General features: G+C 38.5%; 1 protein-coding gene across 4 annotated transcripts in view; it reads left to right on the plus strand.

Moving 5' to 3' along the window:
• The window catches only part of KAZN (kazrin, periplakin interacting protein), a 2,853,667-nt gene that overhangs the window by 2,003,702 nt on the left and 823,569 nt on the right, over positions 1 to 26,396 (plus strand). For all 4 annotated transcript variants that reach the window (XM_044062363.1, XM_044062364.1, XM_044062365.1 and 1 more), the window contains one exon: positions 6,490 to 6,721. In XM_044062363.1, coding sequence (XP_043918298.1) covers positions 6,490 to 6,721 — 232 coding nt within the window. The remainder of the gene's footprint in view (positions 1 to 6,489; positions 6,722 to 26,396) is intronic.

Here is a 26,396-nt window from a genome sequence, read left to right on the forward strand (position 1 = left end):
AGATGTCCTTGCTGGAGGAATGGTTTGAATGCCTCGATTGCATGCTTTACTGCCAGCATCTCCTTTTGGTTTATGTGCAAGTTTAGCTGGCCTTGAGACCATAGGCCTTGGATACATTTGTCCTCCATGTGTGCTCCCCATCCTAGGTCTGAAGCGTCCGTGGTGATGGTCTGCCTTGGTTTTGGTTTGTTGAAAGGCAACCCTCTGTTGGACTGGCAGGCCTGAGCCCACCACAGGAATTCCTTTTGAAGGCATGGAATGATTGGTATCATGGTTTCTAGACTGTGCCTGTGTTGAGACCATACATTCCTTGGGTACCATTGTAATTTCCTCATATGCAGCCTGGCATGCGGGATCAAGATTATGCAGGATGCCATGTAACCCAGGGCCTGCAGGACTTTCCTTGCAGTAAGCTGAGTTTGTCTTGTCAAAGTCATGAAGTAATCTGGAAGTTGTTTTTGTTTTTCTTCTGTGAGAAAAGGCATCTGAGTTATTGTGTCCAGATCCGCACCCAAAAAGGTTATCCTTTGGGATGGCACTAGTCTTGACTTTTGGATGTTGACTGTGTATCCCAAGGCCTGTAACAGGTGTATGACATAGGCCAAATCCTTTATCAATTTTGTCTTGTTGTCCGCTTGTATTAGGCAGTCGTCCAGGTATGGGTAGATTTGAATTCCCTGAAGTCTGCAATGTGCAATTACTGATGCCAGGCATTTTGTGAATACTCTGGGTGCAGTAGATAAGCCAAAGGGTAATGCTGAGAATTGATAATGCTCTGATCCTGCAAGAAATCTGAGGTGTCTTCTGCAATCTGGTCAGATAGGGACGTGCAGGTATGCCTCCTTGAGATCTAGAGTCACCAGCCAAGACTCCTTGCCCAACATGGGAAGAAGTTGCTGTAGTGTCAGCATTTTGAATTTTGGCACAATGAGATATGTGTTCAGTGCAGACAAGTCTAGAATAGGCCTCCATTGGTTTTCTTTTCTTGGTACAAGGAATAGTCTGGAGTAAAATCCTTGGCCTTGTTTCATAGATGGTACCCTTTCTATCGCTTTCATCTGAAGTAAATTGTTGATTTGTCTTAAAGCCTCTGGCTTCTGGTTTGGTGGAAGGTTTGGCATTCCGCTCCTTTTTGGTAAAGTGTGGAAGTCAAACCTGTATCCTTTGTCTATTGTTTGCAATGTCCATGTGTCCTTTGTAATGCAATGCCAGTTTTTTGAGAATAAAGCCAGCTTTCCGCCCAAGGGAGCTTCCAGTTGTTCCCTGGTAGGCGGAGTCAGAGTCAAGTTATTGTGTCTGTCTTGTGGTAGTGGTTGTAGTTGCAGCTGTGACACTACTCCTCTGGTTGGCAGGCTGCCACTGACGGCCCCTGTAGGCACCCTTTGATTGACCTCTGCCTCTAGGGCATCTATTCCTGCCCCTCTGTGCTCTGGAGGTGTCTGGAAAGGACCAATTCTTTGAAGGCCAGTTTCTGCTGAACCTCGGAGGATGGACCTGCAGAAATTCCTTTACTGTTTGCACAAATTTTGCTTTTTCTTCCACTTTCTTTAGAATCTCCTGTGCAGGGGAGCCAAATAAACTTTGTTTCTCCATTGGAGCATCTAGGAGTTTAGCCTTGACATGGTCTGGCAAGGATTGCTCTTTTAGCCAGGCATGCCTACGAATTACTGCCCCAGTCATAGCTGATCTAAAAGAAGCCTCCAGTGCATCATAGCCACATTTTAAGAAATGATTACTGACCTGCTGAGAGTTGTGTACCAAATCCTGAAGGAATTTACGGTCTAAAGGTTCAGGAGAAGAAAGCTTTTTATTCAGCTGATCTAACAAATATTCTTGGTACTGTATCATATGGAATTGACAGTTTAATGCCCTGGCAGAAAGAGTAGCAGATGTATAAACCTTTTTACCCCATCTCTCTAATGCTCTAGACTCTCTTTCAGAGGGTAGGGGATTTTTGGCAGTGGCAGCTGCAACACCTTTTGGGCCCTGAGAAATAGTTTCTGGGTCTGCAGCATGGGCTTTATACAGGTGGAAGTGAGAATCCGGGACCCTGTAATATCTGTCAGGTTTGGCAGGGGCCGGGGGAAGAGAATCAGGTGCAGAACTGACATCATTATACACATCATCAATTACAGTTAGCACTGGTGGTATGGCTAAGGACCTATGCTGGGGCAAATGTAAAAATGTCCTTAATCTTTTTCTAGAATCAGAAAAATCCTGACCTTGCAATTGAAAGTGTTCCCCTCATTGAGTGCAAAGTCTCCCCAAAGGAAAATTCTTCAGGAGGGGAGGCCGAAGGAATAGAGTCTTCTGCATCTGAATCCTCATAAGGCGAATAGGCCCCTTCTTGATGGTCTGACAAATCAGATCCATCCGTGGAGTAATCAGAGGAAAGAGGTTCAGAGGGTTCAGTCCTAGGCCTTTTGTCAGGTGGAGGTTGGGAGGCCCTGTCTGGGTGAGGTTGGGAATCCCTAATTAAGGATATAAGGTCTTCAGCAAGACTGAGAATCTGAGAACTTGAGGAAGGCCTCTGTGAAGTAGATTTGGCAGGTAAAGCTTTTGAAAGTTTGGCAGCTTTAGCCCTGGAGAAGGCCTTAATAGACATGGAAGCTGGGGGCCTAGCTGCCCCACGTGCAGGTGTAGAAATGTCCAATGGAATGGTGTCGGACAATTCTTGAGCGCTAGCTTCGGTAGGGATTTCTGAAGCCGACTCAGCCGGGGCCTCTCTGGCCTCGGTTGTCGGAGGTATGGTTTCGGTCATAGTAAGAATCGAGGACTTGGTTTCAGCCGAAACCGAGACACTCACGGTAGGCCTAACCGTGGTTTCAGCCGAAACCGCGGGCCGCGAGTGTCGGTCCTTTTCCCTGCGTTTTTTTGACCATATGCGTAGTCGGAGTCTCCGACGGCATTTTATATGCAAAAGCGGATCCGAAAAATTCTTCTGCAAACTCCGACCGACGTCTAAGAGTCCGTCGATTGAAGGAGGCACAGGCTAAACAAGCTGATACGTCGTGGTCTGGGCCTAAGCAAGGCAGGCAGTAAGAATGGAAATCCTTATGAGGTATTTGTTTCCCACAAGTTAAACAATTATTTACTTTGCCTGACATCGGCTGAGGCAAGAAAGAGTCCCCAACGGGGTACTTAGCTTTTTTCGAAGTCTTCGGTAGCTGAAATCTCTGGATCTGACCAACCGGCACTTGCGAACACCTTCTGCTTCGGGCACCGAGCGGAAAGAAAGACTGGGGAAAATGGCGTTGGCTGATGCCTTTATACCCCAGAAGCTATGACGTCGGGGAAAATGCGACATCAGCCGAGGCCAGACCCAGACTTTGGAATCCGGCCGACCGAAGGGGCTGCCTGAGGCAGGACAACCCATATGTTATGACTGCAGATGCATCCTTGAAGGACATCATGTTCGGCGTTCCGGTTTTCACCCTTTAGGTGTTTTGCTCTGTATGTACTTCGACCTTAATGTGTCGATGTACATACTTTCGCACCTCTGATCTTTCGGTCTAGCAATATAGACCCTTAATCAATTTCAAGGAGGCCCATACCTCCTTTGAAATGGAGAATATATAATCTTGGTATGCACTGATTTTTATAAATCATTTGATGAGCATGAAGCATCCTTCTTATTTTCCTGTCTAATCTATCCAACTCCTTTTGGGGCCAGTCAATCACTCCAAAACTGTAAGTTAGGACAGAAAGAACAAACTGGTTTCTATTTGAACTTTGTTCCTAGATATCAACACTGTTTTCAAGATTAATTTTAATCTTTGGAAATATTCCTTATTGAGTTTTATTTGCATTTGTTCATGTTTTATTGTTGATCCTTCATCAGTTCCCAAATATGTATACACTCTCTCTTGCTCAAGTTCTTTTATATCACATTCTTGTCCCAAACTGATGTTTTCTTGCTGCTACAGCTTTCCTGATTTAAAGGTTGCTTTTGCACATTTATCAAGACCAAATGACATTCTTATATCATCTGGTTTCTCCCTTTTTTGATTTCTCTAAGTCTTTTGAGTTTCTAATACCATGACGGGAATGGACCCCATCCCTAAGTCAGAGTGCGATTAAAGTTTATAAAATGAGTATTATTTCACTCTTTTATGTTAGCCAAAAGTGCTCTTCGTAGTACCCGCAATGTGCCCAGCAATGACTCCTTCTGCAGTTCATACGGTGTTACATGAATTGGGAACATATCTAAATATGATCGTAAATTCTTTTTTATAAGACCAATTGCTCCTACTACTATTGGAACTGTCTGGGTATCTTTCTTCCACATGGCTCTCGTTTCTGCCTGCAGATCAAGGTATTTTATGACTTTGTGTCTCTCTGCACCAAGACGCTATAGTCACTAGGTGTGGCAATTTCAATGATCAATGCTACTTTTGTCTTCTTTTCTTGGATCACTATGTCCGGTTTTCTAGCATCTATCTTTTGGACTGTTGGTATTGGGTGATCCCATGTGATGTAAACTTCATAATTTTCTATGATTTTCTGTGGCTCATGTTTCCAATGTTTTTCTGCCACTTCAATACCATAATGTTTGCACAATCTCCAGTGTAACAATCTCGCCATATTATTATGTCTTCTGGTTTCTAATGTGGTAGAGCAGATGGTGCCTGACATCTAGTCTGCCAATAAAGTGCTGGTATGATATGCCAGCATGCTCATTGCATATCCTTCCCTGAAATGTGAAGAGCTGTGTGTAAGAGAGCATAAAGGTAGCCAGATGTACAAAAAAATACTCCTCTGCAGCAGTCTGACACTGCCCCATGTACCTTTGGTGTTTTGGTCTCCTTACCAGCACCAGATATGGGTCTGAGAAAGTCAGGATTGACTAGTCGGTTTTGGTAGACCAAGTTAATGAGAAGCAGTGCCTTGGGGCACTTGATGGTAAGTTGTGGGGGATTCCAAAATATATGTAAAAAAGCAGCACTCAGCTGACTGACAGTTGACAAGGTTAATCCATGCAATCCCAGGCTCAAAATACATTACCCTGATACTAAGTTCCTCCTAATGAGAGAGCCAATCCAAAAATAGTAATTTCTTCAAAAGGTAGGGCATAAGAGAATCAATGAAGGCTAAAAAAGAAATTTTATGGCAATGTTTATACTGCAAGCAATTCTGATGGAAGTCCACAGTTTCTATTTGCAAAAATATGGGTATCCAGGTAAGGCTAAACCCATTCAGTTAGTCCAAACATCAGAAGAATAAAACAGAGCCAAGGGATTCCTACAGAGAACTAGTAGTAAAGTAATGCTAACAGAAAAAGATGATGGCAGCAAGAATTCAAGCTGATGCAGTAACTCCTTTTGTAACTGTGGTACTCTGCAAAGAGTTAATGTACTTCAGATCTGGAGAGGTAGGCATGATTCAAGACTAGTCAGTTGTGCCTGAACTGAGTTGGCCATTCTATATCATCATGGTAGTAATAGGGACCCTGTTTACGTATAAACTGCTTCACCTCCTTAACTGAGTGAAGATATGCATCCATCCCATCTTGCAACATGATTTTCAAATGTGAAGTGTACAGAGTAGAAGTGCCCGCAAGGCATTTAGATTAGTAGCATACAGACCTTCCTCCTCCCTGGTAATTATGCTGACAAATCACCTTCATATCTAATCTTATGACCACATAACTGAGATGTTGTTTGGATCAAGTATCTGTCCATAATGTTTCTTTCTGTAAGTAGGATAAAAATCTAATTATTACCAGTTATGGTTTCTGTCTGGGAGGATCAGCAATGTGCTTTTTTGACCATAAGTGTGTCCTGAAATTATTCCATCTGCTGCAGTTCTACTGGATCTCAATTTAATCATTAAATTTCTGTATAAACTTAAATAAAAGTGTAATTTGGAGCTCAGATTTAGACAGACAAGTCCAAACAGGCAGAAGTAGATTCCAGATGTGTATTGCTGTCAGGCACATTACCTACCTCTGCTTTAATCTTAACTTGAAACCAAACTATAACTTGAAAAGAGACCATGGACAGGGTGAGCTCTTTTATGGAAGCAGATACCTGATGTCTGTTCCAAAATTAGCTGCAACTGAAGCCTTAGCCATCCCACAGGAGGGAGAATTAGATGGAAGGTGATGTTGAAGCACCATGTTATTTTATTAGATCTTGGCAAAATTATACTATTAATTTTCAAGCCTTAGCTTAACTTCCCCTGTGGTCTCTCAGCTGATATGAAATTAAGATGATACAATTACTAACACATTAATTTATGTGAAAAGCCCCATATGAAGTTAAAAGTTAAGTTTACTACACAGAACCACAGTGGAGAGCACTTCATATGGCACAGGATAAACCAGAAAGTCTTCTAAAATACTCTTGAAGGTTTACTGTTGTGGTAACTACCCTTCCTAACTATCCTAACCTGAGTTTGTCATAGTCATCTTACCATGTCCACCATACCTGTTCTCTGTATCTAACTATGATTATCCTATTTGTTTTCTATTTTATCAATATTTCACAGTTTGTCTAAAGCATCTGAAATGGACCATCACTGGGTTGCTAAAGCATGGCTGAATGATATTGGGTTGTCTCAGTATTCCCAGGCTTTCCAGAATCACCTAATCGATGGACGAATGTTAAATTCATTGACAAAGCGAGATCTGGAGAAGTACCTTAATGTGTCAAGAAAGTTCCATCAAATCAGCATTCTTCTGGCCACTGAATTGATTTTTCAGCTAAATTTTGATAAGGAGGTAAGGAAAAAATTTTAACAATAATGAATTGTGTTTCTTTTTTTTCATAGAAACTTGCACTCGAATGCAGTCAGTGGCTCAGTAAACACTGTGCACATAGAGAGCTGGCTCTGTAATGTGTTCATTCTAGCTGTGGACAAGACAAATTTGTCAAATGTGAAGCACATTGTACAGACAGACAGACAGCAGTGCTGTTATCTGCACAGAAGGGAGTGTGGGTATGGAGGGATTGCATGAAACATGACTTAAAACTATGTTGCATTCCAGTTGTCCTCTGAAACTTCACAATACCCATCCAACTGAGAGCCAGCTACCATTGTCTGAACATGGCCACCAAGAAAAGGAAGTGAGTAAATAGCATGCAACAGAAAAGTCAATGTGAGTAGGCTAAAGCATACCTCTCAACTTTTCAGAATTTCACAAAAATGGCCAAATTATTGCTTCATATTTTTGGTCTGCTCCCAATAAAATTTGTGGTTTTCTAGAAAATCATTGAGGATTGAAGTCACTTAATGATAGACACCATTTGAGTTTCAAATTTCCTATCATTCAGTAAGCAACTTTCTAAGGTTCTAAGAATAATATTTAAAATCTGTCCCTGATTTTGGGCCTTTGTCCCCCGTTAGAGATTGAGAGGTATGGGCTGAAGACAGCTGATGTGTTGGGGAAAGAAATAAAATCATACTTAAAAGGTCATACTAATTATGCATTTCGTAAGGCTCCCTATTGAAATGTCGACACTTGAAGTGCCAATAAGCCAAAGCAAAAAAGAACAAAAAGACCAAAAACACAGGAGAAGAGTGAATCTCGAAAATCACTCTACTCCTTTAAACTTTTTGCAAGGGAAGGAGCGGAAGTCCCCCTCAGCACCCGCACCCCTCCCCAGACTTACATATATATACCAACTCAGAAATTACCATAACTCAGAGGAAAGGTAATATTTTGAGAAATGACATCCCAGACTTAGTATACAGTGGATATAAAAAGTGTACATATCCCTGTTAAAATGCCAGGTTTTTGTGATATAAAAAAATGAGACCACAATAAATAATTTGAAAACTTTTCCCACCTTTAATGTGACCTATAACCTGTACGATTCAATTGAAAAACAAACAAATATGTTAGGAGAAAAATACACAAAAAATAAAAAAAATACAATAAGCTGGTTGCATAAGTGTGCACACCCTTAAACTAATACTTTGTTGAAGCGCCTTTTGATGTATTTACAACATTCAGTCTTCTTGGGTACACACCTGGGATCAACTAAAGAGACTCTGATTAACCCCAAATAAAGTTCAGCTGTCCTAGTAAGATTTTCCTGACATTTGCTCAGTTGCCTGCTACAGCAAAAGCCATGGTGCACAGAGAGCTTAAAAAACATCAAAGGGTACAAAAACATTTCCACAGCATTGGATATACCATGGAACACAGTGAAGACAGTCATCAAAAAGTGGAGAAAATATGGGACAACAGTGACGTTGCAAGACATTGAAAGAGCAAGTGCTAGCAAGACTGGGTAGTATTTCGAGCTTCTAGATTCTTCCTTCTTTTCTGGTATTTAAACCCTATGTCTGCAGGGGGCTGTGCTTATTTTTACCAGGCTGAGGAGTGGTGATTCATCACTGTGACAAAGCAGAAATTCTCTGAGGCTCCAAGAGAGTTTTTTCTTACATTTATTTCATTGAATTTCACATCTTAACACTTATAGTTATGTTATACAGCTAATCTACTACATTTTACATTGTTATAAAGCTTTTTTTTACTGTTTCACTGCATTGTTGTACTGTTTTATACTGTTTTAACTCTATTTTCATTGCTAGTGTTTCATTACTGTAATTGCATTTTTACTGAATTACTAAACTGTAAACTGCTTTTTCATATTAGGAGTTGTATTTTCTGTTTGTGAGTGCTCTATCTGTGCTTTTTTGCATTTTTTGAGGTTTCTGTGTTCTAGTCAGGTAGCATAATCTGGATAGAGGCCTGCTGTTATCCAGACCTGGCTGTTTTGCTTGTTGAGTTTCCGTGTTTCTGGCAGCCATCTTCTGCTGGTAGTGTCTTGTCTTCACTGTTAGTGAGAGTAACAGGGTTGCCTGACCTTCTCTAGCATGAGTGATTGGTTGAAAGTGCAGGGGCTAGCAGGATTGGGTAGTAATTTGAGGTTCTAGATTCTTCAATCTTTTCTGGTATTTATACCCTGTGTTTGCAGAGTGTTGCACTTGTTTGCTCATTGTGCACTGCCACTGTGCTGTTTTAACCCATTGAGAGGTATCTCAGTTGCATTTTTTTCCTTACCAGCACTCCTGTGTAACTGACTAACTAATTCCCTTGCAACTACTGTGATTTTATCCAGCCCTACTCACACCTATATGTACTCTATTCTGATAGTACCCACTCTACCATCCTTTACCTCTCTTCCACAGATTCTGACAACCATGGACAGACAGTTTCCTGTGGTTTCTCCTGCTAGTCTTGTTAATATGGGCATCCTGAGACAGTGTAGCAACCGCCTCATGTACACGGACGACCCTCTTCTTCTACCACCTAGGAGCACAATATGTAAGAGATGCAATTACATTAAGAACCTAGAATCCTTGCGGTCTCAATCACAAGCCAGTACATCTGGTACTGAGAACATTGTCTGCACAAACAACACAAGCACCACACCTCTAACACCACCCACATCGGTACAGTACATTCCTACATATGTGGAGGTTCTCAACAAAAACATACCTAAACAAAAGACACCTCCGAAGAAAAAGCACATATGCACATCACAACCCACTGCACCAAGCACCACACATAGTACACATGTCTGTGTCTCACAGCCTCTAAGCCCCAGCCACAAACCCAACACACTAGTTATAGGAAATTCTATCGTGAGACCCACAGATGTGCCCCTTACCAGGCTAGACAAGGGAAAGTCTGCATGTCAGGTGCTAGAATCTGCCGTATCACTCATGCACTCATGTCTCTCAACAACAGGTATTGTTATGACTCTGTCATAGTCCATGTTGGTGTGAATGACTTGAGATGTACCTCTCTGGACTATATGAAGAGAGACATGGTCGAGCTCGCTGAGTATGTGTCCCGGGCAGGTATGTCCCTTGCCATAAGCAGCATCCTACCGTTACCCAAAATGATAACTCAGTACAAATAGAAAATGATTGAATTTAACAATTGGCTTAGTTTCTGGTGTCATTCCAAGGGGATCCAGTATGTGACAGCCTGGGAGGACATGATTGATAGACCACAATGCTTTACCAGAAATGGCCTTTATCTGTCTTCCCTGGGCTTCAGGCTTCTGGCAAAGGCTCTTGCCTCCACCATAGTGCCTTTTTTAGGCAAAATCATGAAGACAAAATTATCAACATGAAAAACTCTTCTAAACAAAATTTAAAGGTCATGCTGATAAACGCTAGGAGTCTTAACATGAATCTGCACTCATTGCAAGCATTCCTCACCCTGGAAGATGCTGACATTTGTGCAGTCACTGAAACCTGTTTCAAAGCTGCGGAGAGCACCCATCCTTACCAGGTTACTTGCCCTACCATGCTTTCAGACCCCAAACAGAGGGCTACAAAGCCAAAGGAGGTGGAGTTTCAATATTTATCAAAGACATACACACCTCCAGGCTGGTCAAACATTATGACACACACGAGACACTCCAGGTGCATTAACTATTGACAAAACACCTATTCAAATCATAGCTAGCTACAGACCCCCAACCATGACTCAGGAGGCCCACTCCACCTATCTGGACTTACTTGAATCCATCAAGATTCAACTTTCTACCCTGATCCTGGGTGACTTTAACTACCCAACCATAGAGTGGAAGACTGATTCTAGCTCAAAATCACACCCCCAGAGATTCCTCGACTTCGTCAATGCCAATGCATTGGATCAGATGGTTTACACCCCCACAAGAGGTGAAAATATCCTGGACCTGGTACTAACTAACATTAATAGCCACTGTAGCACCCCTACAGTGTCATCCTCTTTGGTAAGATCCTACCATAAAGCAATCACTTTTGAAGTCACCATCTCCACTGACCCCCTCCCCCTTTGCCAGGGTCAAACAAAAAAACTTTTCCAAAGCTGACTACAACCTCCTGAGAGCAGGTATAGGCAGCTTTACAGCCACCATTGTTCAGTTGAATCAAGCACTAATGTCCAAGCCTACACCAAAAAACTATATCAGCACCTATATAGCTGTATGGACTCAGCAATACCTGACAGGACCAAATCATCTTCCTCAAGTAAGAGTAAGCCTGTCTGGTGGACAGTAGCAATAAACAGACTCTTTAATAAAAGGAAAAAATTGCTGTCCAGGACCAAGAAGGAGCAGGTACCAAGTTGGAAGCAATATCTCCTTTGTCTGAACAAGCAAATAAGGTCACTGGTGAAATCCTCTAAGGCTAACTTCGAGTCCAGATTGATCACATCCACTAAGGGCAATCACAAGGCCTTCTTTGCATATGTCCACAGTCTCAAAGGTAGCTCCCAAATCTGCTCTGAACTGATAGTCAAGAATACCACATACACAAATGCTATAGATATAGCCAACCTGCTGGCAGACAAGTTTGGTGAAAACTTCACTTCCCTGTCCCCCCATCAGTAAACCATGACATCCCCAGCACCTTCCCCCCACGCCTCATCACCAGGGAGCAGGTTATTAATTCCCTCTCAAAGGCAAACAATACAGCCTCTATGGACCTGACAACATCCCTGGCTGTGTCCTACAAGAACTCAGGCAAGAGCTTTCAGCACCACTAGGCATCCTATTCAACCAAAGCCTGTGCACTGGCTTCATCTTAGCAGAATGGAGGACAGCCACTGTTATCCCTCTACACAAAGGTGGAGCATCCATCAACCCAGGCAGTTATAGCCCCATCAGCCTGATCTGTAAGGCTATGGAATGCATTATCATAGACCTTATAAACAAGAATATTGGCAACCTCCAAACACATGATCCCACACAGTTTGGTTTTGTCAAAGGGAGATCATGCCTGTTAAACTTGGTCACCTTTTTCAAAACAGTCCCCAAAGTCATAGATGAGGGCAAGACAGTGCACACCACCTACCCTGACTTAGCTAAAGCCTTCAACACTATTCCTCACTTGGGCATAATAGATAAACTCTCCCAGCTAGGCATCAACCCATATGTTGAAACAGTTATCTCCACTTCAACAGCCTGCATCCCTTACATCATAAAAGAAGTATCATTAAGGGACAGGCTGTTAGAATAGCAAGGATGACTTCAGAACACAAAGACTTACTGTTTGAGTTTGCATTTTTGACGGAAAAAATTTTAGAAAGGGGATATCCCAAGCAGTTGGTGGGTAAAATTTTGGAAGAAGTATATTTAGGGTGGGGGACAAAGTACAAACCCTTGTTAGGTCAAAAGTTGGTACCCTAAGATAAAAAGATGAATGGGACTAAAGATTTTTCGGGTGCATGTATTGTTGAATACAATGGGTTTTCAGATTGTTTCACCAATATTCTGGAAAACAACTGGTCTATTTTGAAGACCAATAAAGAAATCTATGAGACAGTCGGAAATAAACCTTTATTTTCATACAAGACGGGTATGAATTTTAAAAGACTGTTTGAGAAAGGGAAAACAGGATTTGACAACAAGAAAGGAACAACCAAGTGTGGTAGTTGTAGACAATGTATATATATTAATCAAGTGGAAGATATAAACCTTAGAAATGGTCTTAACAGTAGGGTTTCATTCTGTAAGGGCAATTGTCATAGTAGGATGTTGGTCTATTTAGCCACATGTACGAAATGCCCCTCCTTCTATGTGGGTAAAACTGAGGGCACTTAGAGAGAGAATTTATGAACACATGAATGATATCAAGGTTAAAAAGGAAACAAGTGCCCTCTACAAACACACTATTTCTTGTGAAAGTTTTACAGATTTTAAGTTTGGTATTTTAGATTTGGTAAAAGCAGACATTAGAGGAGGGGACACCAAAAACCTTTTATTACAAAGGGAGATTAAGTGGCAGTTGAGACTGAGGTCTAACTATTTTCCAGGTCTCAACGAATATATTAACATAAAGGCAATTTTAATAGACAAAGCTGCATCAGTTTGACCCTTATTAAATTATTAATACATTAGCCTATTTGGTTATGGAGAATTATTTTTAGAATTTTTGTACAAATTTTATTAAAGAAATATTTATATCAAATATTATAAAATTAATTTATTTATTTTTCATGCCTATTTATAACATTTATTCCATTTTGGTTTTCATACTGACAAAAATGGTTTTAACATAACAATTTCATAGATATACATTGTCTTGAAATTAATTATATTATTTAATCTACTGGTTTTTAATACAAATATAAAAACATTTATTTTCCACACCTGGAGTTCAAACAAGTTTACTTATTATTCAAATTCTGTTTATTTTTAATTTTTAAAAAATTTAAAACTTATTTATTAATCAAACAGTTTGTAATATAAACAACATATATTTTTCAGCATAGTTGCACTTTATGTGGTAGGTCAACAGAACGTATAAAATATGAAGGGTTAATCATTTCAATCAAGCCTGAGAACCTACTTTTTTAAATAATGTTTTAAATTGATTGGTTCAATTAATTGTTTATTGAATTATTGTTCATGTTAAGGAATTGTATAAAAACCTGAGGCACTTTTGATTCATTATTCTGAAGAAGTCTGCTTTGAGCAGACGAAAGCGCTCATGTTATTGGATTTTACGAATTACTTGGAATAAAAGACTTGATTCTTGTTTGCCAGCACGGAACTTTGTTTTTTCACAGTTTGGTACATTTTCTTTTATCGTGATCAACCCATATGTTACCAGATGGGTAGCTAACTGGCTCACTGATAGAAGCCACTCAGTCAAAATAGGGGAATCCATCTCTAGTAGTAGACCTGTAACAAGTGGCGTACCCCAAGGATCGGTCTTGGGGCCTCTACTGTTTGGGGTATACTTTTCTGAGGTGCAAGCCAAAACCAGTTGCGTGTGGCTGACCAAGTTTGCCGATGACTGCAAGCTGGGCACTGTCATAAATTCCCCTAGTGATGTGAACCTCCTCCAAGAGAGCCTTAATCAAACTAATGACTGGTGCCAGAAGTATGGTCTCAAACTGAATGCCAAGAAATCCATCATATCCACTCTATCCAAGTCCATTCTTTCATCCATTTAATCTCCACATTTCAGGATTCGCTTAAGCGGGCCCCGATATTTCAAATGATTACCGTTTTTTAAAACTCTGTTTTACACAGCAAGTTTATGGTATAAAAGCACAGCTAATTGTATGTATAACATAGCATAAAAATGGTGCCAAAGGAGACTGTCAGTTTAGTTGTACTAGCTAAATGCTGCTTTTAGCTCAGGATTGCTGCTTTTTCCTGGCCCATCATCTTGACCTATGTATCCCAAGAGTTCTTAAATGTCCTCACTGCATTAGCCTCTACTAACAACTCTGGCAAGTCATTCCACCTGTCAGCTAACTTCTCTGTGAAGGAGATGTCTGTATTGTCCTCCCTGTCAGTGCGACGTCTGTCACAGCTCCTCTTTAATTTCATATATATTAATGTCATGCTGTTTTCTCATCTCTCCTTTTTTTTGTTTGTTTTTTGCAAAAAAACAAAAAACTTGCTAAGCCTTCAAACACCATTCCTACCATACTCTGTACTATCCTGATTGCCCTTTTCTCTTCTTTTTACCATGGTGTCACCTGTTCCTTTTGCAAGGGCTTCAAAACTACACACGGTGTTCTGTGGTTTTCTAAGATCTTAATGTTGGGACAATATCACCTTTCTATCCACTGGTGCTACATCCTTTGATATACACCTTAAGATTTGGTTTGTCATTCCTGCTTTTCTTCCCAAAGGATCATGCTTTCTGCAGTTAAAGTTCCCATATCCTTCTTCTTTTCGGGGTTACTGACATTGAGTCCCACCTAAAAATGCATACCCTGTCCCAGATTATCATTTTCTAGGTGCATCATCATGCACTTAGGAGGGTTAAACAAGAACGTCTGCATTTCAGATAATGGCTCTAAGCTTTTAAGCCATACACAGGCTTAAACTCCACCATTCAGATACTCTGTCCAACAGTGCTACTATTTTCCGAAATTATTCCAGTATTTTATACCCATGTGTAAAGTCAGAAATAAGCATGTTAAATATAGCTGGGCCTCAGACACTTCCTTGTAAGATATCACTTGTCACTGTATTCTATAGGGGCTCCCCATTTACTACCATTTTGTTTTGTTTACCTTCTAATCATTTCTCCAGCCTCCTGTGCAGTTTGCCATCTTCTCCTCTACCCCTCATTTGTTGCAAGAAGTCTGTGGATGTGGGGACCACATCAAAGTTTTTCTGAAGTTCCTTTGGATCATGTCCACAGGAATAATCTCTGTGCCTTCATGATAACCCACTCATAAAACTACATCATTTAAGTTTGAGACAGACTTCCTGCTGCACATCAGTGCTGGATTTTCTTAAGCAGCCTGTTCTTCTCTGTAAGCCTCATTAACCTTGAATTCAGCATTCTCCAGTGATTTGACCATTATTGAAATCAGGTTGCCTGCTATGCAGTTCTCCTGCTTCTGCATGTTCCTTCTTTGCAGATGGACACTGTCATTGCTTGTTGCCAAATCTCTAGGACTACCTCTTCTCTGAAGAGGTCTAATGAAGATCTCCATCCTTGTTTCTTCTAGTTTCCCACATCCCTTGCAAACATCCTTTGTGGGATCTCCTCAAGCCTCAACACCTTGTCTTTCATTATTGGTCATTCTATCTTCCTCAGTTCTAGAGCAGTAATCAACTAATCTGTCCAACCATCTCTTTGTTGTGTTCTGTTCTGCCTATCATACTACTATTCATTTATCCTTTCCCTTGGTCAATGTCACCAAGAAATATCCAACTAAGTGCTTTGCCTATTTCATGTCTTCTTTTTAGTTTTGTTTTTCTCAGAACATTTTACCTATCACTGTACATGTCTAATTTATCTTGCCCACATGCATAAAGTGATTTTTCCTTCTTTAATGCCTGCTACCAGCCCTTCTCCATTTCTTTCTTGAACTTGCACATACCTTTTGCTACCCTTGTTTCTGTCAAGTGCTTAACTCACCTGTTAGTTTCTTCTTTTCTTTGTTTAAACAATGAACGAATGATCTTGCAACACCAGATATAGAGCTCTTTTCCTGTCTTCTGATTTTGTCAGCCATCTGCTTTCTGTTTTTATTAATTTTTTCATTAAACCTATCTCATTAGTGAAAAAGTGCTAAATGTTTGCAAATTTACAGTTGTGCCTAAGTGATTGTTGAAGCTGCATGTATACATGCATTACCTTGTTGGTGTAGTGATTGTGGCAGAAGCTGTATATGGACTGTGTCTGTGTATGATTACTCTGTATGTATAGGAACAGAAAGACTGGATTCATGTTGTGTCATGGGGAACAAAAAAGCTCTTTTCTAACTAAGCCACATACTAGTTTTGTTTCTGTTCAGAACAATATAGAACAATTTTAAGAATGTGTAAATGAACCTCTCAACATTTGGCCATTCAGTTTCCAGGATAAAGTAGAAATGCCTGCTGTTCATGTTGGTATTAAATTCTTGGTGAATCCAGAAATCTGATTTGGCAGGTGGCAAACAGATTAAACATCACTCTACTGACAACTCCTGAACTAAATTAATCTACCTGCATCAGGATTTTGAAGTTACAAAACAAATAAAATGATTTATGCCTCCAACAAGGCACTTTCTGCTCCTTTACAAAGTTCAGCAGTATTCTGCATCTTTGTTCATTTTCCATCAAATACACCCAAGCACTTTGCAACCAAAAGAATGCTGTCTACCAGATCCTCTCATTAGTTACCTACAGTATTTATGTCCTGCATTCTTCCATGCACCCTGAATAATCTTTCAGTGATCCCAGACCAGCTTCATTAGTATTATTTATTTTATTAGTTTTTACTAAATTAAAAAAATGCTATTTGCTAATCCTATAGTTCAAGTCTGTTTCCTTCATGATCTAACTCTGAAGTGACTCAGCTGGGGGTGTGGGAGGAGGAGGAGGATTAGGTGAACACCGGACACTCAGCCCCCCACCCCTGATAATTTTATATACCACCTCCAAGATCACATTTCAGTGGAAACAGGGCAGGTTTCCTTATAGCTAAGTTACCAGTAAGTGCTCTGTTCTGCTTCCTTGATGTTGGCCAACTATCATCATTCAATCTAAAGTTTTATGATGACTTGGCCTTTCCATTAAAGGAAGGTTCAATGAACAGCCATTTGATAAACATGCTGTTCGATGATTAAATATAGACCCTGTGACACTGCCATCCCAGCTATCTAGAATTTTGTGGATAGTTGTGTGTCATTTGTGAATATTAATATGATTCATTTGCTTGTCTTACAAATGTAAGAGAACTATATGTTATGTGAATATTAAACTACTGGTGCAGAAGTGTGTGCTGAACTGTATGTTATGTACTAAGCTTCAAGAATGTAACCACGATGTACCATCCTGGAAAAGAACAGAAATGTATATAAACTATATAGCTGTGTAAATGTATGTTTTAATAGTAGAAGCTGAAATATACAGAGTTAACTTGTAAAACTTCAAGAAAATAAGTTGAAAAGTAAAGTGTTTTACGATTGTGTTATCTCCCAGTAAGCAGACACAATGTCTAGAGCTAGAGATTTTCCTATTGTCTTGAAACAGAAATAATTACTAGGTTTCAAATGTAAAAGTGTTTAATTGTTTTATGACTTCCAGTTTTGAGCAAACATTTGAGAGATATGTATTTTTCACATAGAAATGTTAAATTTTGTTAAGTTTCTGTTAGCCTGGGAACTGAAGGCAGGTGACAAAGAGTCATGTCATCTCAGCTAACCCAGCAGTAATGTTGATAATTAATTTAAGAACTCTCTCAGAGAAAGTGTGTGCATTTTGTATCTTGTCTTGGACCTGGAAACATCCTCTCATCGGCATTTGCCTTGCTCTGTAAGTAAGTTATTTAGAACATAGTATCTTTTAGATATATAGGAATATAGTAAAGATTAGTTTAGATGTTTTCAGTATTTCTTTGAGACAATGTTTGTTTAAAATAGTTCCTGTGATTTTGAACTCTGTAGTTACTGTGTTGTTTGAGTATTGTCTTGTTCTTTTATTATTTATTATTAAATATATTTAAACCTTTTAATTGTGGCTGGTTTGTATAGAGCTATTTAAGCTCTGAGAGTACTTGCATATGTATTTGGTGACACTGCACAGGTCGCTTCTAAATAGCCTTGAAAGTCTTGGTCACACTTACCATTTGGATAATAGTAGCATTACACAGTAGGATCGGTCACCCTTTGTAAGGGATTTAAGTAGCTAAGTAAGGGTTGGCGGCAGTGATAACTACCTTATAGTCTGGGCAGAAGGGGGCATAGTTAGTAAACCTGTACCAGCCTTCCCCAGGAGTGTCTATGTGTTTGTATATAAATCAAATCTCAAAGTGTGTGTGTGTGTGTGTGTGTGTGTGTGTGTGTGTGTGTGTGTGTGTGTGTGTGTGTGTGTGTGTGTGCGTGTGTGTGCGTGTGTGTGTGTGTGTGTGTGTGTGTGTGTGTGTGTGTGTGTGTGTGTGTGTGTGTGTGTGTGTGCACGCGTCAGCTACTTGGGCAGGGACACGAAGCACTGGCTGGACATCTCCTCAGCTGAGATATTAACCCTATAGCTGTGCCAGTGGGAAGTCTTATTGGGGGTCTGTAGAAAGAGAAAGAAACCAGCCCCAGACTGACTGTGATCTCTGTGTGCTCTTGAGGGAAATTGTACTGTACTGTGTGTGTATTTGTCATCCTCCCAATGTGCATGTCCCTCACTGGTGTTAGTGGTGAGGACTGAGGCTCCTTGATTACTGGGCCAGTGTAGGGGCATTACAGACCCATTTTCTGGGATGTCATTGAGGAGTGAAGACACCAAATAATGACAGTCATTTGATTTGTCAGACTTTATACCCTTCACAAAATTCATGCCAGTACAAAACCTGTTACTCTGTCACCTTTCTAACTTGAGAAAAGCAGTATTTAAAATCTGTTCCTGACTTTGTACCTTTGCTCCCCCTATTATTTTTGGCTTTGCCCAGAATGCTTGTGCTACGAGGTTGAGTGGAGTGCTTATACTGAACTACAGATGCTGCCATTCTGCTTTAAAATTTAAGGTTTCAAATTTCAGTTAAAACTTCTGATTTCACTTCAAGGCTGTAAACACATTTTGAACATACTGTGCAACACCTACACAAATAAAGATAGCAGTTCTGTTCAAATATTTAAATTTAAATATTTGACAATTGTTCTTCATGACAACTAGGTATTTGAGTAATAATATATTAGTCTAACTTTTAAACTATCATAGTTAATAAAAATCAGTCTTTCAAATAAGCAGATTTTTTTTATCACTGTTTTAAAACCTTCCAGTTTTGGTACTATCTCTATAATATTTCTTAGAATCTTGCTCTCTGTCTAAGTTATTATAAAAATATAATGGAAATGTAAGCAGTGTCTGCCAACTTTATGTTCATTTTTTGTATGTGCTTTTTACTGCTGTGCCTGCCAAGCATCAACCCTCACACTGTTATCTATACCCTCTCATCCCCCATTCTGGATATTTTACATTGAGGATGAGGGTTACTCCCTGAAGTTTGTCATACAGGCAGCTTTAGCAGTAGTGTGTGCCTTTGTCTGCATCCCAGCAATGAGAACATATTTCTTACTTAGGCCTAAACCTTCCCCTGGGCAAAGATACCAACATCCTACATCACTGCATGGACCATAATCCCTTCCATGGTGCAGGAACACTCTCATGCATTCACTGTGAGAGCAGCAGAAGCAGTATGGTAGCCAAATGCCTGTCCAAAGACTGCCTTTTGGAGTGCCAGCTTTTTTTGATGGAATCAGGGCATCGGATGCCCTTAACTACCCCTGCCTCCCAAGATGGATATATCAAATTTCCTGTTAGTTCTACCAACTGTAAGAGCTTCTACTTGCCCTCAGATAATCTAGGCTGTAGTCAGGACATTTTCCCTATATGCATTAGATGCATCAAAAGCAGTATATTCTTCAGCTACATTAGCTTCTGTGCTTGCTACAGTTTCACATTTCCTTGGGTATTTTGACATGATACCTGTTTTTTTTTTTTCCTTATCCTTTTTATTTGTTTTGCTTGTTTGGAACAACAGAATCCTAAGGCTGTTGTCTTAATTTACTACCTTTCCATTATCAGATGTGATCTGAATCTGATGTTATTGCTTGTAATCTGTGACTAAGGTAATCTTACGTCCACACAACTGATTTACTTACAAGTGCACTTTATGGCTGGTGCTCCTCTTCATTTTGAAAGTAGTGTTTTTCTATTATGATGAAAAACAGAACCAACGGAGCACACCAGCCAAATTTCCAATAAAATAAACATAGTAAAAGAAGAAACAAATCTATATAGGCAGAAATATTTAATAAAACACTGCAGGACATACAAACTAAAACACAGTAAGCGCTTTCGCAAAAACTGCTTCTTTAGACTATAAAACTCACAGTGCACACACAGTATAAATATCTCTCTAATCAATTAGTCAATTTAAAATCATTTAAGGCAAAAAGGTCTCCTATGTTTCAGATTAGGTCTTAAAGAGACCCTACCATTTAGTCTCTTTCCTCTATTTGCTTGCACGTTCAAAATCCAGTATAGTTCCCTATTTTCTGTAATAGTTTTGATATCACCTAACCTTTGCCCTACCATAATAATTTGTATCACCTTGAAGAATTTTCCAAAAGCATTCAGCTTATAAAATGCCTGATGACGATAACATTAAGGGTGATGGCAAAATGTCCCAAGTAAGAACAACAATAAGGGAAAAAAAGTCAGACAAAAAAAAAAAATCAACATAGGCAAAAACAACAAAAGGTAGAGGCAAACAAGAGTCTCCAGAGTATGGTACCTTGCACAGCCTTTGATGGAGATCAGGGGAAAATATGCAAATAACCCCTCCAAGTTTTTGCTCCATGGCTTCTAAATGCATACTGACTTGTAACTTTTTTAATATATTTTTATTAATGTATTCAGGACAATAAAGCCAAACCCCGCTAGCTCTAGACATGATGTGTTTTGTCATTTTTATAGGCCTGTTGGTATAGCATAGGTGCATACTTTGGATAGTTTGGTACTTGGAGAGTTATTTTTGCTGTTTTTACCTGCACGGCTTTTTTGTGATCTTTTCCTCGTTGTCTTGATTAGAAGGTATAATGAATGGCAATGTTTGCAGTGCTTTATATCGTTTCACTGTTCCAATCGATTGTTGTTTTAGCTTCTTGGGGAGGTTTCTAAACTACTCAGTAATTGCTGGAAAGTCATTGAAGAATCCTGTACTATAATTAGCCACACCTAAAAATTCTTGATAACTGCTGGATCCTTAACAATCTGTCCATTTTATATTGCTTTAATGTTTTTGTATCAGAAGTTATACTATTTTCTCATAACATGAACCTATAAAACTCCAAAATAAACTCAATGAATTCAGGGGTATCTATATTTAAAGTAAGTCTGGAGAATTTTAATCTTTGGAAAACTTTCCTTAGATTTATATCCTCTCAAATACACTAATGTCATATCTAAAGTTCTATACATTTTGCATACCTTATAGCAACTGTTGCATGATATTTTTGAAGATTCCTCCTTCAGAACTAATTACAAATATGGATCAGTTATACCTTCATGTTCCCATGTGTGCTCTTCTTGAGAATGATATTGCACTCTTTTTTGTCTGTCTTCTCTCTGCATGTCAAGATCTGGTTGTGACCAGAGCTGAGGTCTAAGATGATAAGTATTTGTAGACCACTCATAGCTAGTGCTGGCCAGTGCTCAAGTCCAACCTGGAAAACAGTTGCGCCCCATTCATAGCTAGTATTATGTTAACCATTGTTGGTTTTAGATGCCTCTCCCCCAGAATAAATTTACTAGCTAACCTCTTGTCAACAATATTTATTCCTGACTTTTGGTTTTGGAGGTGGGTAATGATGATATCCAGGGTGTTGGTCTATATACTACTGTTGCCAAATTACTTTCTTGTGGTTTTTCTAACTCATTTTCAACTATGCTTCTTATATGTAAAGGCAGACTTCTGTGGGAGGTTGTGTACTGACCTTGCTAATGCATCAGGGTATAGCCTGACTTGACTGAATTCTGCTTTTATATATCTATAAACTTTATTGGAAACTCTTCTTGTAGTTTGCTTCATATTTTCCCTTAATTCATTATTTAAGAATGAAATATCCTAATTAGTCCTAACTTTTTGGCATTGCTAAAACATGACAGTCTCCTTGTTCATTGCACAAGACACAGCAGTATCTATGTTTGTCTTTTGCTATACTTAGACATGACTTTATTTTCACATATTCTGTTATTGCAAAGAAATATTTTAAGGACACAGTCTTTCAAAAATGGTATATAAACTATCATTTCTTGATGTGTTTCTATTACAGTTACTACTATTCACATAATCAGCAGTATCGTCATTTGTTATCGTAGTTAGTTTTTCACAGGAATCTTGTTTTTTTTTATGGATTTTCCTTGGATATGTCAATGTTTAGTGATTTACTGCTAGACCTGCATTTCGTTAGCGAGACTGACATTAATATATGTATGAGACAAATTACCGCTGCTATTTTTATAGGCGTTATTTAGTTACTGCCTTTTTATACTTCTCATGCTTTGGCTCTGTGTATTTCTTTAGGGATTTTGACAGATTTATTTACTTGTTATTTGTATTTGCCTTAGCAGGCCTCTGAAAGGCCTGTTTGCCTGAATATGTGTCACATACATAACCTTACATTTTTGCTCAGTTACTTTACCTGATTAATAGAAATCTCTGTGGTCCTACCATAATCTAGTAAATATTTTAATGTAAGTACTTTGACAACTTCTCTTCTTCATAGTATGAATATTCTTCATGGTACGGATGTTCCACATTGCAGTATCTCTGTTTTAATTTCATTGTCAGTGTCAGAGAAGCTAATTTCCATTCTTTCTTAGCTTTGTTCAGTATATTTTTTAATGGTATCCTTCTTTGCCTTTCTAAACTCAGTTATTTCAAACTGCATCTTTTTTTTTTTTTTTTTTTTTGCTTTAGCTCGACATAATTTCTCGGCTTTTTCTTGATACTGATGTATTGATCAGCCTCTTCTGCCAAAGTATACTTTACATCATGCATCTGTTCACCAGCCATATATAATATTGCAGATTTAAGGATAGTTTTCTCAGTGATATTTCTTCCATTTTCACAGCCTTCAAAATGTTGCAGCTATTTGTGTTATTTGGACCAAGTGCAAAGCCATCTGCTACACTACAGCTACATAATATTGTTTCAGTGACTGTGTGTTACTTTAATATATATTTCATCAACTGATTTCCTCTGGCAATTTCAACCAGTTAACAATGTAAGATATTTTTATTATAACAGAGTGATACAATGTTGCAGTAATCTGAAGCAACGTTTGCTTTATATTAATTGGCAGTTCTTTTCATTTATTCCTACATGAACTGCCCATTTTTGTATATACTCTATACTTCATTCACGGCTTACCTGTGTACAACTGATTTTTTAATAAAACTGAAGTAAAGTTTCAACTCTTAAAATGATAGTAATTTTTTATTGACTTGGGTTTATGGATTTTCCTCGCTGGTATTTGATACGGTAGTTTCATGGCAACCTTGACAAACACGAACTAGTTTTCCCCATTACTATTTGACAATGTATTGTTTTATAACTGTAAAGGCAAGAAGAATTGGATACACAGTAATATGAGCTAGAGTCCCACATGACAAGTATAAAAGCTTGGTGCAGGGTTAGCATGTAGCATGTGTTAAAAGAACATTTAGAATGACAACAGTACTTTCTATTGAGTTTATTAGAGCACTGCCAGAAAAATTATCTACTGTCATCAGCTTACTCAGTTTTGTCTGCACACATTTTAACAAAGTAGATTCAGCTGTTACTGTTGTAATTATGAACATGCCTCATCATTCTTTCTGAGAACCCTGTGTGTGTGTGAGTGGAGTACTAAAAGCCAGTAATTTGTCATGCTTAAGATCACATTGGCCCAAGAAATGCAGCAGACAATTGACGCTGCCACATTGAGTCCTGCTTGGATTTCACTACAGACTCATTGCATCAGAAGCCAGATAAACCCTAGAAGCTTCTGCATGTTCCCTTGATAACTTATGGCAGCTCTAGTCAATCATAGTGGATGGATAGAGGTATTGACTGGTGTGAATGAAATCATAATGCATTTGATGACAGTAGAGGAAGTTTAAAACTTGATGAAGAGAAAAGGAAGTATTTGACTTGTTATATTACTTATAAGTATAGGAAGATTATATGCAAAATGATAGGGTTTGAGGTTATTTCTTATAACACAGCATTAAAGAAATGAGTTGAAAGTCACCATCACCATAACATGGAGTGAGATGCCATAGTCCAATAACAGAAAATGCAAAGGATACCTCACTGGTGACAGTCTTCATCTAACAAAAGTCTCTAAGTAGGGAATTCTTATCATTTCTTAGTACTGTTTATTTTCAATGATCATTAAATGGAGACAAGGTAGGTAATGCGGCCACTGGTTGAGTAATGAAAAAACAACTCATTTGTATTATGATCATGCAAACATAGAATTAATCTGTCCAGCTTACTGAAGAGAGAGAGAGAGAGAGAGAAAGAGAACACGTGAGAAAGTGAGAAAGAACAGCAAAGTCTTAACAAATCCAGTGCTCTGTGTTATTACAGATGGTGATTGCTGACAGTGAATTCTGAGACTAAAAAGTTTATGAATATTTTCAACAACATTTCAGGAAACTGTGTTCAGAAGTAGCTAGGTGACTTGAAGACTATGAGTAGCTTTATATATAGCATGCATGGAGCTGAGAAATTAATATGATTTATCAATAGCTGTACCATGAAGAATCAGTACAGAATCAAAAGGAACGGGTGCTTAGGATCATGGTATTATCTTAGTGTGTCAAAGTAGATAGGTGGGGTAAGCACAACGACTCTGAGTTTAGGATGTGTGAAAGAGCATAGCCTTATACACACATATATATATCTAATGCTTAGGGTTAGGGTTTGGGTTAAGGTTAGTGCATAGATATTTGTATGTAAGGTTTACTGTAGGTTTGTAAGGTTTTTGGTGTGCTTGTGTTGTGTGAGTGTTTTTCGGGAAAGGGATTTGTTTTGTTGATTGTCGGGATTGTGGTTTGTCGAGCATGTGAAGTTTTGTGTTTTAGAACTTTCGGTTTTGTCATGTCGGTTATTTCGTTGTTGGTGTTTTGGCATGTCGGTGTTATCAGGTAGACCCATATAGATATATATATATATATATATATATATATATGTATATATATATATATATATATGTGTGTGTGTGTGTGTGTGTGTATGTATTCACATTAAATGGTTGAACTCTTTTTGGTCAAATCACAACTTGTCAGATTGTTAGAATTTGTCTGCATGATCAGACTTCATGTGAGATTGGTGGAGAGTGAGGTTTAAAAGTGTTCTTTTTTCTCCATTATTGTATGATCTTAGAGTTTGTATAAATAAGTAGCAGGGAGTATGGGCATATCTCCTACACTGGGGGAATGCAGGAGAGCCTGACATCTGCAAAAAATCTATTTTTTTTTTGTATTTGTGCAGGTTTGACTATTTCTATTTTTTTTTTTCAAATGACTTTTTATTGAATATTTTCTCACATAAAATACAAGTGGAGAGATAAACAAGACATTAACTGTGGTACAGTTGAATGTTACAGAATGTTTAACATGAAGATATTCAATAGATAATACACACTTTGCTAAATAACATTCAAAATAGCTAGGAACACAGTACTGGATTAACACAAGAAAATGGTTATGTTATTTGTTAGTCATGGTAATATTATTTTAACATTTCACTTGTACATTATAGTGACAAATTAGAGCAAATTTAGAAGTATAACACCAACCTACACAAAGATATCAGTCTACTCTACTAAACCTTATATACATATTTACAAAAAATTGTCACCTTAGATAATGTTGTTACTACTCCCATACTATCTTTGTTTTATTAGCATTTGTCTTGCAATTTATGATAATATATCAATTAATGTTTTGCAATAAATCTATAATATGTTTGGTTCTTCTGACTTTTTGTATAAAGCTTCTTAGTCAATATATGTTTTTTGGCCATGCTTTTGTATTCTGACACGGTTAGTCTTCATCTTTCTCCAGTTCTTTGCTACATAAGATTTTAATAGGGTGCATAGAGTTATAATTATATGATTAAAGAAATGATTATTCTTGCTTTTGAATATATGCAGTATTGTTGTCTCCAATGACAAAGTGAATTCTGAATAGCCTGATTTCTCTAAGAGTAAACTTAGTGAGCACCAGAGTTTATAAACTGTTTTGTAGCTCCAGAAGATGTGGAGGATATCTGCCTCTTTATTAGGACAGAAGGGACAGTAAAGTGAGTTAGATGGATTGCATTTGTTTAGGTGTACAGGTGTATGGTATGCATTATTAAAAATCATGATCTGGGTGTATATTATTTTTTTATATGGCATCAGTTTCATAGTATTTATAATAGTTGATTCCTTCTAATTG

Source organism: Protopterus annectens, chromosome 2.part1 (assembly GCF_019279795.1).
Source record: "Protopterus annectens isolate FY-2018-M chromosome 2.part1, PAN1.0, whole genome shotgun sequence".
In the NCBI taxonomy this organism is placed as follows: Eukaryota; Metazoa; Chordata; order Ceratodontiformes; family Protopteridae; genus Protopterus; species Protopterus annectens.